The following is a 20,182-nucleotide window of genomic DNA, read 5'->3' as shown; positions in this document are numbered from 1 at the left end:
ATGTAAACAAGCAAATAGCATAATGGCTAATTTTTGTTTTCTACTTCCTTTGCATTTAGTTCTTCTGCTAAGTAGCACAGGTTTAGGTTAGCTTTACTTCAGAGCTAATTTACTAATAAAAATGTTAAATCGTACCAATTTTACCAAACAATTATCAATTAAACCAGATCAGTCTTTTTAAATTATTTAAATTAAAAAAAAAAATCTGTTATGTTACCTGCACTTACAGCATGTTTCTTTACCCTTTGTAACTGGTTGTATTTTTGTAAGTGATCTATATGATCATTGTATATACAGTACCCAGCTTTTGTACAATGGTGCAGAATATGTTGGTGCTTTATAGATATTATAATTATTATAATGTTAGTTCTGTATATCAGCTCTTCAGCTGCTTAGGCTCTGCTCAATTTCTCTGTACATATTGTGGACCCAAAATTTGGTTATGCCCCATTGGAGGGGGGTGGGGCATAACTTTGTGAGACCAGGATAGCATAGTGGTGTAGCCTGACAGCTTTGTTTTTGTATTACTTTTTTATTATCATTGCTGGGAAGTTTGGACTTAGTTTTAATACCTGGGCATGGTCAAAACATTTTTGCCACGTTACAAGTGCCATATCTTTTTGTCCCTCTTTACATTTTTCAAATGTTGGGAAGTATGGAAATCAAGTGACTTGATACTTCTTAAAGTGTGGGCGTAAAGTAGGTGTACCTCTTTGTTTATATTATTTCTTTTAGACCATAGTGGTCCATAAAGAAAACCTATTTAGGTATTTCCCCCGAGGACTCAGAATGTGCTCTCTTTCACTGATGATGATTGGTCACTTCAACACCTTATTGCTTGTGATATTTTTCAAGGGGGAGAGGGGGTGATGATAATGAAATATTAAGTCATCTGTACATCCAAGGTTTATTTCATGTCATATAGAAATGGTAAAGACAAACTAAAGAGAAAAGAGTTTATTTACAAGAAGTGGGGTGCACAAAAAATACGTGCAGCTCCCAGTATTTTGCCCACACTGAACCATGTAAATCCCCTGTTCCACCTGCTGCTCTCAGGCACAGTTCTCTGCATTCCCTGATTACTTGATTAGAGCATTATTCCTGTATGGCAGGATCTTCTAGAGCTGCACACAGGGGGGTGGGGGGTTGCATAGGGGTGGGACTGCCTGGTACATTCCTTCCATGTGAAAGAAAGTGAAACTCAAGGCAACTTTCTACAAAAGATACCCTGCATTCTAAATTACCAGAGATCACAAGTGGACTGTTAGTATGGGAATACTGGGTGGATATGTGAAAAAGCAGCAGGTAGTGCAAAGGACAGTAGTAGATAAATATGCAAAGGTGTGTGGTTGAATGTTGATACGAGTGTATTTGTGAGAGTGAAAGTGAAGGTGTGTCCTCTGTTGTGATTGGTTTTTGTGTTTGTTTTGTTGTATTTATGAAGAGTGTGTGTGTTATGTGTTTGTGGGGATCCTGATGTAATGTTGAAATGTGTCACTAGAGCAGTATCCACAGCCCAGGAACTGACATTTTGTTCTGCTTCCAAGTATAAGTAGCACAAGAGCGAGAGAAGTAGAGGGAGAAAGAGAAAGGCAGAGAGAGAAAAAATATAAATGGCCTAAAGTTTGCAACTTGTCTAGTAACTCAAAGCAACCAATTAGCATGTAGCATTTACTGGTCACCTGTTTGAAAACACAGATCAGAAAATGCATCCCAATCCGGTCGGGCACCCTAAGCAGCCCAGCCAGCCAACTACCTTGTACAATTTCTCATATATTTCTCCAAAATTGTACCAATGCCAAATATATTCAAAACAGTAACAAGACTATGCATCTAGGCGTACAAAGCCCTTTGTGTAACATGTTGTAATTCAGTAATAGTTTTTCCATATTAATTAATATTATCCCCTACTACGATCATCAAAAATGCATAGAGTGTACAAAACAGTATTGGAGTGGTTATTTAATGACTATTCAAATTCTATATGTGCAAATCAAACTTTAAAATTAAATATCTTATAATACAATTTTCATGTGCAATATTTACATGCTAACAACCTAAATAGAAGTCCATAACTTCATAGCAAACAAATAATATTAAACTTCAACAGCATGCATACTTCACTTGATAAAATACAAAATCCAAACATTAGATCTACACAAAAATTGTGGAAGTTTTCCACTGCAGTACAGGTCTGTCATGCATCACACATTTTCTTCTACTAAATTATGTCCAGAAGCTTATCAGACATGTACTTGTGTGAACTTTCATACAAGCCTACCCACACAGGTAGGTTGGATAAGTGCACTGCAAATTGCAAGGGTAGATTCTCTACTTTTTTCCCCTTAAATTTTACAATTAGTGCATCCTATGAACCTAAGCATCTTACAGTGCAAAAAATTGGCAAAAAAATAATTGTTTGCACAGCTATGGTAGCCACCTGTCCAGTGCAAAACAGGAAAGTCCAGTTTTGACTGTTTGATTTTTAAATGTCTGGAAAGCAACCAGAAAAAAAGTATAGGCAATTATTAACACCCAGAGCTTTTACCCATGAAGAAGAGAGTTTAAGTTGTATGGCAAAAATTACACAGTCCACCAAAAACTGTTCACAAATAAAAGCAATAACAGTTCTGAGTTTTTAACAATTAGCATACATTCCTCCAATTATTTTTGCAAACCACTTTGTAATAGGTGTGCTGATCTGTCAACAATGATCAATTAGGTAGGCAAACAAATACAGTAAAAATAGTGAATGCGAAAATCAAAATAATAAAAATATAATGTATTAGGTCATAGCATTAAAACATTAATTCACCCATGTGACCTCCGCATTAAGGCCAAGACTGAGACTTGTCAGGTCAAATACTAGCAATAATATACAAGACACCAAAAACCTTTGCTAGAAGAGAGGAGCCAGGTCATGGGTTAATTAGTATAAGCACCATAAAGTCCAACAGGACTTGGAAAACCTGTGATATGAACTTACTTTTTAGAGCACTTTCCCATGGTTGCTGGTTCATTACAAGAAATGCACAGAAACTTAAAGGAGTCCATAAAACCAATTAAGGATGGAAGTCTTCAGCTTTCTTTTTACTTTTACTAACTCACATGTGACTTGTACAAAATTGGGAAGTTCCTCTACTCTAAGTTGCAGTTCACCTTAAAATTATGATGTAGAAACTAGATAGAGATATATAGATATGTAGAGATATTTAACATGGACATGTTTCACAGGTACTCCTTACATATCAGAAGTTGGAATGTAATTTTATTTTAGTAGAGCCAGTACTGTATATTTTGTCTGCTTAGGCTTATGCCACATGTTACAGATTGGCTGAGAATCTGCCCCTATGAGTACAGGCGCATAGAGACGATTTTTGTCTCCAAAATGCAAGAATATCCATGTTGTGCTGAAATCCACAGCTCTGGGTGAAGACAGAAGAGCACTGATTCAAAAGTAGGGGCAGATGATCGGCCTACGTTTACCTTACCTCATTATGCAGAGGTTAGTTGATAAGCCAAGATTATGCAGAGGTTAGTTGATAAGCCAAGATTAATCTTTTGTTTTACAGTTGTTAGTAAATTCAAAGTTTCTGCCAGGCAAATATGAAGGTGAAACAGTTCAGGATGTCAGGATGGTTTCACTGGATTTCTCATTATGGCTAGGTACCAATTATGTAGCTATTTCTGTATTTATAAATGCTTATTGTCACACTTAAAAGTGCACAGAAAACACTGAAAGCATCCAATGAAAGCATCCAATGACAATGTTCTTAAAGGAGCTGTATCATTGTAAATTTATTGCAAATAAGCCTTATTTTGCAGAGAAATGGATATCACCTAAAACTTTTAGAGCACCCAGTGAGAAATCTCCTCTTCCTCGGACAATGTAAAACACATTACATCTTGTAATTCCTGGTATTCGCCTGAAAATGTGGAAGGAGGCATTTCTGATTGATTATTAGGATTGCCACATGTAACATGTTTTAAATTAATAGGTTACATGTTGGGAATTTTAGTTCTTTAAATTTAGAAACTCAACCACTCACTTGCCCACTGCTTTATAGCACCTATATAACAGAGAGGGTATCCATATTAGTGTTTGCATGCATCCACTCTCTTAAAGGGAATGTTCACCTTTATGTTAACTTTTAGTATGTTATAGAATGACCAATTCGAAGCAGCTTTTTAGTTGGTCTTCATTAATAATGTTTTATAGTTTTTTAATTATTTGCCTTCTACTTCCAACTCTTTGCCGTTTTTAAATATTGCTCTGTGAGGCTACAATTTTATTGTTATTGTTACTTTTTGTAACTTTCTTTTCTATTCAGATCCTCTCCTCTCATATACCAGCTTTTCATCCAAACCACTCCCTGGTTGCTAAGGTAACTTGGACCTTAACAGCCAAATAGCTACTGAAACTCCAAATTGGAGAGCTTCTGAACTAAATATGAAATAACTAAAAATTTACAAATAAAAAATGAAGACCAACTGCAAACTGTCTCAAAATATCACTCTCTAGACATCATACTTAAAGTCAAAGGTGAACAACCCCTTTAATACTAGACAACAGCACAATATCCTCTGCTGAAAGATGTTTTTTTTTTAGAGCATATAGGTACAGGGAAGTGAATTCACACAGCTAAGGGTTACCAAATCTATATTTTGCTCTTACAATCTTGGTTACATTTGTGTGTTTACAGCTCAACTGTACCTTAGTTCATATATGTTGACAAATATCTAAACACAGTTTTTAGTTGTATAATGTTTAAATACCATTGTTTAAGCATAATGCCAAAAATAACCAAATATATATATATATTGTTTTTTTAAACATACCTTCCTGAGAATGCCACATTGTGTGAAGTTTTGCTGAATGTTGTTCTGTCGTCCAGACCATTAACTACATCATTGCAGTAGCCCATTGTTATTCCACAGCCAGGGTCTACCTTGAGGTATTCTTGAGGACTTTCTGAGTTGTTCCGATCTAAGAAGTTGGTATTTTCCTTGATCCGCTGCTGGATCATTGGAGTAAGCGGCATCTCAAAACTAAAGAAACTATCAGGTTCATAGTACAGTGTGTCAAGGGACTCCACACTATAATACAAGGATGTATTATCCAATATGTTCTCAAACTGGGAGCTATACAAGTCAGTAGAATCTTCTGAGCATCTTTTTGACGTAAGTACATCATTAGGCTTCTCTTCAGCCACAATTCTAGGACTTAAATAGACACAGTTACACAACAGCAATAATATTAAAATGAACTATTTTAAATTTGAAGAGAAGATAATAGCTGCCAACGGTCCAAATGGCCAGGGACAGTGTTTGCAAATTTTTGACCCGGCTCTTTTAGCCAGAAATCATTTTGGTGTGTGTTTTTACTTTGTAACATAAACGTACTGAGAGAAATAATGGTACAAAGTTTGCCCAGATTCACCCACAGTAACTCCATATTTACTTCTAAAAAGTTGACTAATTAATACTACACTTAAATATAACCTCACTATAAAAAGAGTAATTTTTACAAAAATAGATAATTTCTGTATAAACAAACCCCTCCCTTCCGCAGGTTCAAGCCTATTAGGATGTAAGCAACTCATTATAAAGAGGGTTGATTAGGTACATTCTACAACTTTATGGCACAAACAGAGTGCAATAACCACACACAGAATTGGCAACCTTTCTATTGTTCTGATCGCTTGGGCCAAAAGCTAATCTAAACCAACCAATATCAATAGTTCCATGGTTATAAGTCAAGATCCACTGGCAACCATACACATACCAATAATTGTAAGAAATGTAACTTCTTACAGTATTATTGGTAAGTGTATGGTCAGCTTAACGCTAATTTTAATTGTTAATTGACAAATGTTAATTGATGTTAATTGACAAAAAAAATAAAAACAGTGGAAAAAAATGCTCATATTCTTTGAGCAATGACAGGAACAGCACCACTTGTCAGTGCAAAATAAACGCAACTGTATATTTTTGGGTGTATTGCAGTACATACATCTCACAGACTAGACACAGTGCAACCCAATTTTTTACATGTATTAGGCTGCTTATTTATCCTCCTAAATGGGCTTGATTTTAGTGAAATAATATAATGCAAAGAAGTATATGAAGTCAACAGTGGCATTAAAATCCCTTGAAGGCCCACATCTAGGTTGAAGGCCCAGCCCTGCTTTAAAGGACAAGGAAAGGCTAAGTCACTTGGGGGTGCCAAAATGTTAGGCACCCCCAAGTAACTTAAATCGCCTTTAGGAGAATACAGCACCAGCCCGGGGTACCTGTCGAGAGCGCTTCCTCCTTCCTACTCGCGCTGCTGCCGAATGTCCCAGACAATCGCATGCGCAGTAGAGTGAAAAGCCGACTCCTCTGTTAAAGTTCTGCTTTTCCCTCTACTGCGCATGCGCGCACTCGCAAAGCAGGAAGAAGGTAGCGCTGCAGCTAACCCGGGCTCTGTCAACATGTGTGGTGTCTAACAGGCTTACCTAAAAGGGACAGGGGCAGCACTTCTAGCACAACCTTAAAGTGATCTTCTTAATATTTAGTTTAGCTACTGAGTGCAGATCTCCACTGACATCATTAAGAGTTTCTATACTTGGGATTTTCTAATTATCCTGTTCCTTTTTTGTAGCCATGTTCCCATTAGAATCAGGCTAAACCAATTTGTTCTATAGGGTATAATTCCAGCTGGCTTTTTATTTAAGTCTATTAAAATTCAAATAAACAACTAAATTGGCATCCATTATGGTACACACATTAACCTATAAAAGTGTAAAATACAGGAGTTTGAAAATTTGTGTAGAAAATATCTATGCCTAAGGGAATACAGAGCCTACTTTCAACCAATTCAGTGGTGAAACTACCCAGGGGTGCAATTTCCATGCTGGCCAACGCAAATCCAGTGTGGAAATTGCGTCTATACTAGATACATTACCGAAACAATGTTTTAAAAATGAAGAAAATATAAATGCTATTAAGTATACGGTGTTTTTTCTACAAAACCTACAGAGCCCACTGTTATTCCGCTACCTTATAAAGCTTCTGTTTTTTAGTGGTCAAAGCACCAATCCAAATTAGGAAATGCAAGTTAAAACAGAAACAGCTTAAACCAAAGTTTACTTAAAGGGAAGTAATGAACTAAATTATGGTAACCACAGTGATACTACACAAACATTGTATGTGTTCACGCCTTTTTTGTATGTAATTATATTATATATATATATACAAATATATTGTGTGTAAAAAAGCACATATATATATATATATATTTATAGCTAAAATGACTCACAGGGCCTATTGAACAAATAGAAAACAATCCTTTGATTGGTGCAAAATCAACGTTTCGGTCCCATAATCAGACCCAGACCTTGACCAATTTATCTTTTTATCTTAATAAAGGTATGAGTATGTGACTGAAACATTAATTTTGCACCAATAAAAGGACTGTTTTTATTAGTTCAATAAGTCCTGCAAGTACTGCGTCATTTTTGCTATTTGAATTTTCAACAACTCGGTACATAGGTTAAAGTTTGGCTTTGGAGAAAGCCCTCCTTCTTTATATTGCACATATATACCATACCTCTGATGAACCAGCACTGGGTTTTCATTGCCATGGTCTGATTCCTTTATGAAGACTTCATTGTCCACACCTTCATTCAGGCTTGACTCAGAACTACTTAACTGCTCATGAACAAAAGAAGTCAAAGAGCTTCCCAGTGCCCCACTAGTCCTTTCTGAGGTTGGAATGTGATTTCTTGTACCTGAAGATACCAGTGTTTGGGTATCAATTTGCTTCTCATCCTCTTTAGATAAGAATATATCCTTATCCATATCTTTCTGTACCTTCGAAGGTTCCATATAAACAAAAGCAGCATTTTCTTTAGACAGCAGCTTGTCTGGAGATGCAGCTAGATAGGGACTTAAATCTTCTTCTCCCTCAGCCTTTTTTGCAACAGGGATTCCATTAACCTCTTCTTCCATATACTTACTGTTCTTTAATAGGGATGTACCTTGAACTGTGATATTTGTTTGCAAATTGGGGAAGTCTGTTATCTCTGTAATTTGTGAAAGTGAGGATTCTGACAGAGTCTCTTCTTCTGAAATTGCAGCTAACTCCCTCTCAACATATAAATAAGATTTCCTTTCTGATGAGATGACAGGAACTGTTGGTAGTGATAGCAATTCTGGTAATGCTACCAATTCTCCACCTTGGTCCACCTGCTTAGGTGTGGCATTGTCCAGTTTATGTCCCCCTTGCACAGAGGTACAGTTTGTAATGGAATGACCACCTGCAATAATCTGTGCATTGATCTCCTCACATGAGACCTTGGGATCTGAAGCACAACTAGAGTCTCCACTTTCTGTTTTTGCTACATCCTTAAGTTCTTCTTCTGGACACAGTATGGGCTCTTTTGTTAAAATGTCATTCTGCACAACTGGGCCACAGGGGGAGAGCTGCTCAGGTTCCTTCATTTTATCTAAACAGTCTCTTGGTTCTTCTACATACCTAAATGAAGTTTTAAATGTGTCTGCCTCTCTGTGCTCTGTTGTCCCATATTCAGGGAACTCGTTTGTGACACTTGTGGTTTGAGGGAGTAATCTGGTATTTCCAGGATCATCTGTTTAAAAACAAAAACAATATACCAATATTTACATTGAAGTTGCTTTTTTTAAAAGTAAATTATGATGTAAGGAAATAAAAATGTTGCATGTTGCTTTTCCTGGTGCTCTGTGTCCCAGATTTTCAAATTAAAGTGTAGCTGGATTACTCTTTACCATGAACCCCATCCCTATTGGATGATTTTACAAAAATGTTTAACATATTAACAAATATCCACAGTGTGGGTATTAACAATTATAATGAATTTAAGTGTGTTTAGCATTTTTATTTTCAGCCATAAGAGGGCGCTCCTTGTCTAAGCATGCAAATACTAATTTACAGTTTTACAACAAAGCTATTACAAAAAATATGGGATGAGCTTGGGAGCTTCTCTTTATTTTACTTGATTAAACAATTGTGTACAGGCTAAAACCAGTTACTGTCACTGATTTCTTTCATTTCTATAAACATGATATGCTAATAAAACCTGATGATGCATTTCAATGATAAATATCCAGATGTTGGCCATCCCAACGCCTTATGTCTTATACCTAGCAATGAGTGAATCTGTTCAGTTTCACTTCACTGAAAAATTAGCAAAACAACGAAAAATTAGCATAATGCATTGAAGTCAATGTGCAACAATTTTTAAAAAAAAAAAAAAACAATTTTTTTCTTATGTGTGCAACTTCTTTTCTCACTCCAAATGCATTAAAGTCAATGGGTGTTTTTTCTCACTCCTATTTGCTGTAGGACATTTTAGGCAGCAAATTCTTTATGCACAACAAATGTTTCTTAGGTGCAACAATCGTTTCTTATGTGTGCAACTTTTTTCTCTCACTCCAAATACATTAACCCTATTACTGTCAGGTCATGGCAGAAAACTATATATTGTTTTTTTCAGGATAACCTAAGCTTTTAAAATATGTTAGAATTGTTGTGTAATTCCATATCTATAACAAGATATACAGTCATGGCCAAAATTGTTGGCACCCCAGAAATTTTTCCAGAAAATCAAGTATTTCTCACAGAAAAGTATTGCAGTAACACATGTTTCGCTCTACACATGTTTATTCCCTTTGTGTGTATTGGAACAGAACAAAAAAGGGAGGAAAAAAAGCAAATTGGACATAATGTCACACAAAACTCCAAAAATGGGCTGGACAAAATTATTGGCACCCTTAGCTTAATATTTGGTTGCACACCCTTCCTATAACCATCAATAAGCTTCTTACACCTCTCACCGGGAATTTTGGACCACTCTTCCTTTGCAAACTGCTCCAGGTCTCTCTTATTGGAAGGGCGCCTTTTCCCAACAGCAATTTTAAGATCTCTCCACAGATGTTCAATGGAATTTAGATCTGGACTCATTGCTGGCCACTTCAGAACTCTCCAGTGCTTTGTTGCCATCCATTTCTGGGTGCTTTTTGACGCATGTTTGGGGCCATTGTCCTGCTGGAAGATCCAAGATCTCGGACGCAAACCCAGCTTTCTGACACTGGGCTCTACAGTGCGAGCCAAAATCCTTTGGTAATCCTCAGATTTCATGATGCCTTGCACACATTCAAGGCACCCAGTGCCAGAGGCAGCAAAACAATCCCAAAACATCATTGAACCTCCACCATATTTCACTGTAGGTACTGTGTTCTTTTCTTTGTAGGCCTCATTCTGTTTTTGGTAAACAGTAGAATGAAGTGCTTTACCAAAAAGCTCTATCTTGGTCTCATCTGTTCACAAGACATTTTCCCAGAAGGATTGTGGCTTACTCAAGTACATTTTGGCAAACTGTAGTCTTGCTTTTTTTTTTTTTTTTAACTCTTTATTTATGTTTTATTTTTTTTTAGAACAGGTTATATATATAATTGCAATTCTGTAGGTTGCTTAGTTGTGAAACAGGGAAAGGAGAGGGCTCAACAGGTAAGAGAAGGCGGGGAAGAAAGGGAGAAGAGGGGGAACAGTAAGAGTAAAAGTAATGTTAAAATAGCTTCCACTTTGCTAGATCATGAGAACAAGTTGTACAGATAGTTGCAATTCTGTGAGTTGCTTAGCTGTGAAGCAGAGAAAGGAAAGGGCCCAAGGGGCAAGAAGAAATAGGGAGAGGAGGGAAAAAAAAGGGGGGGAACAGTAGGGGTAAGAGTAAAATTAACATAACATCCACATTATCAAAATATGAGATACCAAGTATCAGATATTTAGGTTAGCAAGGGAGTCCGGGGGTCCTTTTTTACTTTGCCTATGGGTGGTCTTTTGAAGAAAGTGTCGGATGTGGTTGGGTCGCTCTCCTTCGTTTGTGCCTTTGTGGTCATTTCTCCATTCAGGCTGGGGGGTCTGAGGTACCAGTTTGCCCAGCTAGTGGGTGTAGTAAGTCCCATGATAGCCAATTTTTTTAAAGCCCACTGTTCGGGATCGGTGAAGGGCTGCTGTATATTCCATACAGCGTATATCCCAGATTGCATTTTCCAGTTCCGTTTTTGTCGGGGAGGTTGTTTTCTTCCAGTGTCGAGCAATTAGTCTCTTTGCTGCTGTTAGTATTAAATTGGCTAGTTTTTGCAGATGATTTTTAGTTTTTGGGAATGGTGAGCCCAGTAGGAATGTCAGGGGGTCTGGTTGCAGGTTTCTGCCTAGTAGTGATTCCAGAAGAGTCGATACCTGTTTCCAGTATTCTCTTATAACTGGGCACAGGGCCGCCATCAGAAACTACGGGGCTCCGCACAACAAAATTTTCTGGGCCCCACCCTCCTCCCACATCCTGCCCCCAATGGCCCCTCCCCCAATGACCCATCCCATCACTACAAAGGACACACAGACATTGGTAGCCAGGGACTCCCTACAACACTGGTAGGCAAGGCCCCCTAAAACATTAGTAGCCAGCCCAGAGCCCCTTAAAACATTGCTGGTCCTCCCCTAGTGTCCCCATACTATGGCCCACTCCCCGCTGCATCCTGCTCCCCCTACATCCTCCAGCTCCCCTAGCGTCCTCCAGCTCCCTCCCTAGCATCCTCCAGCTCCCCCCTACCATCCTCCAGCTCCCTCCCTACCATTCTCCAGCTCCCTCCCTCCCTACCATCCTCCAGCTCCCCACTACATCCTACAGCTCTCCCCTACATCCTCAAGCTCCCTCATTCCTCCAGCTCCCTCTCAGCATCCATTCTGAGCCCCAGCTCAGCTCTCATGTCCATTTCTGGAGCCATAATGGACTGGCTCCTTACTGATAGCAGCATCAAAAGTGAAGTCATAGGCAGAGGGTGACTTTTTTGTTTGGGGAGGCTGACATAGGGTTTTGTATAATAATTAATATTCCAACAACCAACTTGAGTGGGAACCATGCTAATGCGCAGGGGTGCTTTCTACAAAAATACATTGCAGTTAACCAGACTGGGATCACTGTATCTTGATTCTAATTCTGGGCAGTCAGAAAATATTTTTGGGGGCTTTGTTGCCCACCAGTGTGTAAGAACACAACATATCCATGGTGTTGGCACACATTATTAACATGGCAGCACTTACTGATGAGCAGACAGGTAACTAATAACCTCAGGAAAACTTGTAGGTTAATTGCAGTGTCAGTTTCTTGTAGAAGAACCTAGAACATATATCAGGATTGATGAATATAGTATTCAGCATTAACCCTTTTCTTGCCTGTACCTTTTACTCCTATCACTCTACCCATTTTGGCATCTTGTTTTATAGCCTGTAATGCTTATACAAACCAATGTTTAATCCACATGTGGTGGGTTTTAATTAAATACAGCATAGTTTGTTGTGGCAAGAAAGGGGCTATTGCTATTATGGTTGGAAAAGCTGCAAGCACATAAAGGCTGGAAGGTTAGTCTAAATAAAGCTTGTGAAAGAGAAAGCAGAAAAAATAGCAGTTTCGGAAAATTGTATTCTTTATGGCACTAAGTTCTGGTGGGTGAGGGCATAATTATCTCTGTGTCAGAAGAAGAAACTATAAATCTAACAGAAATTCCAGATCTCTGTGACATCGCCTTTCAATGCTGCTGATTTTGCCCTGAAATTTGAGTCCTGGTAAGTCCTAGTCCTTGCTAGAATTGGATTAGTTGGAGGGAGCCTTTCAGCCAACCCAATTCCCCAGCAGCAGTAACAGGACTTAAACCCTCAGGGCAAACTCATCAGCATACAAGCTTCATGAAGGAAGGAAGATGGCTGCATGCAGAAATGGGAGATACATCTCTCCTCTAACTCCTCCTTCCCCCACTCCCTCATTACCATCCTCCAGCTCCCTCCCAGCGTCCTCCCCAGCATCCTGCGGCTCCCTCTGCGTCCACCTGCTTTGTGCGCCTGCTTCGTCCCGCTGCGTCCTACAACGTCCCTCGGCTACCTGCGGCATCCGTAGTTTTATAAAGTTGCGCCCCGTACGTACTGACATCACATGTACACACGGGACGCAACCAATTGAAATCCCCACTGGCCATCAATGACAGGGGGCCCGTGCTTAAAAACTGTTTCACGTCCGGGCCCCCTTTAAAGCAAAAGATCGTCCGGGCCCGGGACAACAGTCCCCCCTGTGCCCCCCTGATGGCGGCCCTGACTGGGCATCCCCAGAATATGTGGTCTATTGTACCCTCTTCTCCGCATTGTCTCCAGAATGTGGACGGTGAATTTGGGTATATGGTATGCAGCCTTACCGGGGTCGTGTACCAGTGCATTAGAATTTTGTAGTTTGTTTCTTTGTGTGTAACACAGGCTGAGGCTTTTCTGAGATTATCCCATATCTTACTCCATGTGGTGAGTGGTAGTCTTGGTTTTTTATGTCTCTGTGTCAGCAGTGGGGTCCTCCTGGGTCTCTTGCCATAGCATTTCATTTCATTTAAATATCGACGGATAGTTGGCGCTGACACTGATGCTCCCTGAGCCTGCAGGACAGCTTGAATTTCTTTGGAACTTGTTTGGGGCTGCTTATCCACCATCCGGACTATCCTGCGTTGCAACCTTTCATCAATTTTTCTCTTCCGTCCACGCCCAGGAAGATTAGCTACAGTGCCATGGGTTGCAAACTTCTTTATAATGTTGCGCTCTGTGGACCTAGATCTCTGGAGATGGACTTGTAACCTTGAGATTGTTGATATTTTTACGGAAAAAGCGCGGCGGCGATGAAATAGTTGCGCAAAATACGATAAAGTCGCGACGGCGACAAAAAATCGTGACGCCGACGAAAAAGTCGCAAAATTTTCGTTTCCAATGCGATTTTTTTCCCTTTCGGGATTTGGATTCGTGGATTAGTAAATCTGCCCCTTAGTGAACTTCTCTCCTTTTTATCTGCTTTCAGGTGGGATTTTTATATTGTCCACACCTGTTACTTGTCCCAGGTGAGTTTAAAGGAGCATCACATGTTTGAAACAATCTTATTTATCCACAATTTTGAAAGGGTGCCAATAATGTTGTATACCAGAAACATTATTATATGCACAAAGATACAAATTATTCGGAAAGTCCTGTGTCTCCTGAATGCGCCAATACTAAATATATACAGTTTTATTTCGATTTTTCACTTGTATAGGTCGAAAAAGCAGTACACTACCAAATTTCCAAAGCACTGCTCCAGAAAGCTGCATACTTCTACTTCATACTACAGGTATAGGACCCGTTATCCAGAATGCTTGGGACCAAGGGTATTCCGGATAAGGGGTCTTTCTGTAATTTGGAACTCCATACCTTAAGTCTACTAAAAAATCAATAAAACATTAATTAAACCCAATAAGATTGTTCTGCCCCCAATAAGGATTATTTATATCTTAGTTGGGATCAATTACAAGGTACGGTTTTATTTCTACAGAGAAAAAGGAAATCAGTTTTAAAATTCTGAATTATTTGATTAATATGGAGTCTATGGGAGACAGGCTTTCCGTAATTCAGAGCTTTCTGGATAACGGGTTTCCGAATAAGGGATCCCATACCTGTACTAGATTTCAATGCCAAAAATTCCACTAAAAGAAGGTTTATCCCAGAAAATTATACATTTTTGGAAAGAACAGATTCTGGGGAATCCAGAACTGTCTGTCTACTCCAAACTACCAAGTTGCAATGCTTTCATAAAGTTATAGGTTGTTATCAAAATCTGTGAAATTTGAAAAATGTGAATTTAAAAAATCACTTCAAAGATTGCAGTCTATAGCATGCTATTTCCTATAGGTCATAGTTACATAGGGTTGAAAAAAGACCAGAGTTCATCAAGTTCAACCCATCCAAGTAAACCCAGCATGCACAACCAACCAATACTTACCAATCTATTAACTCACATACATAAACTATAAATACAACCACTAATACTAACTGTAGATATTAGTATCCCAATAGCCTTGGATATTCTGCTTGTTGAAAAACTTATCCAGGTCCCTCTTAAAGGCATTAACAGAATCTGCCATTACCACATCTCTAGGAAGGGCATTTCACAACCTCACTGCCCTCACTGTGAAAAACCACCTACGCTGCTTCAAATGGAAGCTCCGTTCCTCTAATCTAAAGGGGTGACTTCCGGTGCGTTGATCGTTTTTATAGGAAAAAAGAACATCCCCTATCTGCCTATAATCCCCTCTAATGTACTTGTACAGAGTAATCATGTTCCCTCGCAAGCGCCTCTTTTCCAGAAAAACCAACCCCAACCTCGACAGTATAACCTCATAGCTTAAATCTTCCATCCCCTTTACGAGTTTAGTTGCACGTCTCTGCACTCTCTCCAGCTCATTAATATCCTTCTTAAGGACTGGAGCCCAAAACTGCACTGCATACTCAGGGTGAGGCCTTACCAGGGACCTATAAAGAGGCAAAATTATGTTTTCATCCCTTGAGTCAATGCCCTTTTTTATACAAGACAGCACTTTATTTGCTTTAGTAGCCACAGAATGACACTGCCTTGAATTAGAAAACTTGTTATCTACAAAAACCCCTAGATCCTTCTCCATTAAGGATTCCCCCAACAAACTACCATTCAGTAGATAGTTTGCGTTTATATTATTTCTACCAAAGTACATAACTTTGCACTTGTCCACATTGAACGTCATTTTCCAGTTTGCTGCCCAGTTTTCCAATTTTGTCAAATCGCTCTGCAAACTGGCAGCATCCTGCACGGAACTTATAGTTTTGCACAATTTAGTGTCAGCAAAAATAGATACAGTACTCTCTATGCCCACCTCCAGGTCATTAATAAACAAGTTAAAAAGCAAAGAACCAAGGACTGACCCCTGCAGTACTCCACTAACCACACTGGTCAAATTAGAAAATGTTCCATTTACCACCACTCTTTGTAATCTATCCTTCAGCCAGTTCTCTATCCAATTCCAAATATTATGTTCTAGGCCAATATTCCTAAATTTGATCATTAACCTTCTGTGAGGTACTGTATCAAACGCTTTAGCAAAGTCCAAGTAGATGACATCAACTGCCATTCCAGCATCAAGGTTCCTGCTCACCTCCTCATAAAAGGCGACTAAATTAGTCTGGCAAGATCTGTTACGCATAAAACCATGCTGGCACAAACTTACAGTATTGTGAACTGCAATGTATTCAAGTACCCTATCCCTTATTACCCCTTCCAAAAGTTTTCCTACTACCGATGTTAGACTAACAGGCCTATAGTTTTCAGGCTGAGAACGGGATCCCTTTTTAAATAACGGCACCACATTAGCAATTCACCAGTCTCTCGGCACCATGCCAGACCTCAATGAATCCTGAAAAATTAAGTGAAGAGGCTTGGCAATCACAGTGCTCAGCTCATTTAATACCCTGGGATGAATCCCATCCAGTCCTTGACCTTTGTTTACCTTTACATGTTCAAGTTCAAGGTCATAAGTTAACCAGATAAAACATCCTACATATGATTGCCAGGGGTCCACTGAACAGTTTGATGCCCAACATGCATAGGTTTACCTAAGTATGCATTTCCAAAAATCACCTCAAAGCTTCCACTTTGCAGCATCTTAGCTCCCACATATCATTTGACACACCCTAAATTTTAACACCAGGGGTCTACTGAATAGTTTGATACCCCATGTATATATATTTACCTAAGTATGTGGCATTAAGGGGCCCCAAGGTGAACATATCTCTTATGATCTATCATTTCTGTCATTGCATGCAACCATATATTTTTAGAAAGTACACATTCCTCCAAATTCAAAATGGGTACATACAGTATTTCTTTCTGGAGCCTATGATTAAGTGCGGGGTATGCATGAAGCGCGTTGGGCAATATAAATGGGGTGGCTATTGATTTTAATGGACTAAAATAAACTAACTTTGAGTGGTATATGAGTATATATATTTTGTAGCTGCATTACACCCTGTTGATCACTGGGGATGTCCTTGTCTTAGTTTTATGCCCGTATTATTTAAGTTATTGGGTTCTTATTTTTTGGTTTTCCTTTCTAAAATACCATGCAGCAAAGCTTCCCTAAATATGCAAATTTTGATGACATTTCCAAAAATCACCTCAAAACTTCCACTTTGCAGTATCTTATTTTCTATAGGTCATTAGGTAACCATATAAAAACACCCTACATATGAACCCCAGAGATCTTCTGAACAGTTTGATGCCCACTGTACATAGGTTTATCAAGCACATGGCACTTATAGACCCCAAAATATACAAACCGGATTCCAAAAAAGTTGGGACACTAAACAAATTGTGAATAAAAACTGAATGCAATGATGTGGAGGTGCCAACTTCTAATATTTTATTTAGAACAGAACATAAATCACGAAACAAAAGTTTAAATTGAGAAAATTTACCATTTTAAGGGAAAAATATGTTGATTCAGAATTTCATGGTGTCAACAAATCCCAAAAAAGTTGGGACAAGTAGCAATAAGAGGCTGGAAAAAGTAAATTTGAGCATAACGAAGAGCTGGAACACCAAATAACACTAATTAGGTCAATTGGCAACATGATTGGGTATAAAAAGAGCTTCTCAGAGTGGCAGTGTCTCTCAGAAGCCAAGATGGGTAGAGGATCACCAATTCCCACAATGTTGCGCAGAAAGATAGTGGAACAATATCAGAAAGGTGTTACCCAGTGAAAAATTGCAAAGATTTTGCATCTATCATCATCAACTGTGCATAACATCATCCGAAGATTCAGAGAATCTGAAACAATCTCTGTGCGTAAGGGTCAAGCCCGTAAAACCATACTGGATGCCCGTGATCTCCGGGCCCTTAAACGACACTGCACCACAAACAGGAATGCTACTGTAAAGGAAATCACAGAATGGGCTCAGGAATACTTCCAGAAACCATTGTCAGTGAACACAATCCACCGTGCCATCCGCCGTTGCCAGCTGAAACTCTACAGTGCAAAGAAGAAGCCTTTTCTAAGCAAGATCCACAAGCTCAGGCGTTTTCACTGGGCCAGGGATCATTTAAAATGGAGTGTGGCAAAATGGAAGACTGTTCTGTGGTCAGACGAGTCACGATTCGTAGTTCTTTTTGGAAATCTGGGACGCCATATCATCCGGACCAAAGAGGACAAGGACAACCCAAGTTATTATCAACGCTCAGTTCAGAAGCCTGCATCTCTGATGGTATGGGGTTGCATGAGTGCGTGTGGCATGGGCAGCTTGCATGTCTGGAAATGCAGCATCAATGCAGAAAAATATATTCAGGTTCTAGAACAACATATGCTCCCATCCAGACATCATCTCTTTCAGGGAAGACCCTGCATTTTTCAACAAGATAATGCCAGACCACATTCTGCATCAATCACAACATCATGGCTGCGTAGGAGAAGGATCCGGGTACTGAAATGGCCAGTCTGCAGTCCAGATCTTTCACCTATGTATGTATGTATGTATGTATAACTTTATTTATAAAGCGCCACAAGGGTACGCAGCGCTGTACAGTCTTACAGAATACAAAATTACACACAGGGAGGACAAGTGATATAATGAATAAATAAATACAATAAATACATATATGTATATATATATATAAGTGCCATGTGGTATGAGACAGTAGGATGGAGGTCCCTGCCCCGTAGAGCTTACAATCTAAGTGGTTGAGTAACATACAGGCACAAACTGGAAGGTAAGAGTGCATCAGGTATGGGCATTTGCCCTTAAGCGCAGGACTGGGCAAAATAATGTTTTAGTGCTCCAGAAGGTAACAGCTGAGTTTTTTCTTAAAGAGAGTGGGTGAGTTTTCCCTACGGAGGGATTCAGGGATAGAGTTCCAGAGGTAAGGAGCAGCGAGATAGAAAGGTTTAAGATGAGAGAGCGCAGTGGGTGTGGATGGTGTAAAGAGACGGAGGCTCTGAGAGGAGCGGAGGAGACGACCAGGAACATGTAGGGAGACCAGTGAAGAAATGTAGTGAGGAGCAGAGGAGTGAAGGGCTTTGAATGTCAGCAGAAGGATTTTGTAAGCTATCCTTTGCTTGACAGGCAGCCATGCTAGTGAGCTTAGTTGAGGCTGAGCAGGATCCCTCTTAGGAGAGAGCAGGAGGATCCTGGCAGCAGAGTTTAAGATTCATTGCAGGGGAGAGAGGTGGGAGTCTGGGAGGCCGGTTAGTAGGAGATTGCAGTAATCTAAGCGGGAAAGGATAAGGGCATAGATTAGAGTTTTAGCTGTTGCTTGTGAAAGAAAGGGGCGTATCTTGGCAATATTGCGGAGGAAAAAGCGGCAGGTTTTGGCAGTGTTATTAATATGGTTAGAGAAGGAGAGAGACTGGTCAAAGATAACCCCAAGGCAGCGTGCAGAATTTACAGGGTTGATGGTCATGCCATCAATAGTAATGGTGAAAGGAGGAGGAGGGCCAGGTTTGGGCGGGAAGACCATGAGCTCTGTTTTAGCTAGGTTAAGTTTGAGCTGGCGTCGGTTCATCCAGGAGGAGATAGCCAGGAGGCAATTACCAATCTGGGTTTGGACATCAGCAGTTAGTGCAGGGGTGTCTAAATATATCTGGATGTCATCTGCATATAGGTGGTATTTAAGACCAAAAGAAGAAATAAGGTCTCCTAGAGAGAGAGTGTACAGGGAGAACAGCAGGGGACCAAGCACAGAGCCCTGAGGCACCCCCACACTAAGCGGAACCGGGGTAGAGGATTTGTTAGTAAGAGCGACAGAGAAGGAGCGGTTAGAGAGATAGGAAGAGAACCAGGATGCAGCCTGATCCCGGATACCCAGAGAATGGAGAATTTGCATAAGGATAGAATGGTCGACAGTATTAAAAGCAAAGGAAAGGTCTAGGAGAATGAGAACCGAGTAGCGTCCTTTGGCCTTGGCAGTCTTGAGATCATGAAATTCTGAATCAACATATTTTTCCCTTAAAATGGTACATTTTCTCAGTTTAAACTTTTGTTCCGTGATTTATGTTCTTTTCTGAGTAAAATATTAGAAGTTGGCACCTCCACATCATTGCGTTCAGTTTTTATTCACAGTTTGTTTAGTGTCCCAACTTTTTTGGAATCCGGTTTGTACCTTGTGCACACTAATTTCAATGCTCACATTTACCTAATTCATACACATGGCATTTTTATGTGGTAAAAGCTGCAAAAAAGTTGGGTGACCTACTTTTGAAAAGAACACATTCAGACAAATCCAAAATGGCTAAATATTTCTTTCT

The 20,182-nt window shown here is 39.5% G+C and overlaps 1 protein-coding gene across 3 annotated transcripts in view; it reads right to left on the bottom strand.

The window, feature by feature from the left end:
- Positions 1-20,182, bottom strand: part of psd3 (pleckstrin and Sec7 domain containing 3) — a 218,084-nt gene that overhangs the window by 117,061 nt on the left and 80,841 nt on the right. For all 3 annotated transcript variants that reach the window (XM_031904174.1, XM_002934005.5, XM_031904183.1), the window contains 2 exons: positions 7,592-8,630; positions 4,840-5,223 (listed from right to left, as the gene is read on the bottom strand). In XM_031904174.1, coding sequence (XP_031760034.1) covers positions 4,840-5,223; positions 7,592-8,630 — 1,423 coding nt within the window. The remainder of the gene's footprint in view (positions 1-4,839; positions 5,224-7,591; positions 8,631-20,182) is intronic.

This window comes from Xenopus tropicalis, chromosome 1, assembly GCF_000004195.4.
Source record: "Xenopus tropicalis strain Nigerian chromosome 1, UCB_Xtro_10.0, whole genome shotgun sequence".
NCBI lineage: Eukaryota > Metazoa > Chordata > Amphibia > Anura > Pipidae > Xenopus > Xenopus tropicalis.
The sequence above is the reverse complement of the archived record's forward strand: the minus strand, read 5'-3'. Positions and strand labels throughout refer to the sequence as shown.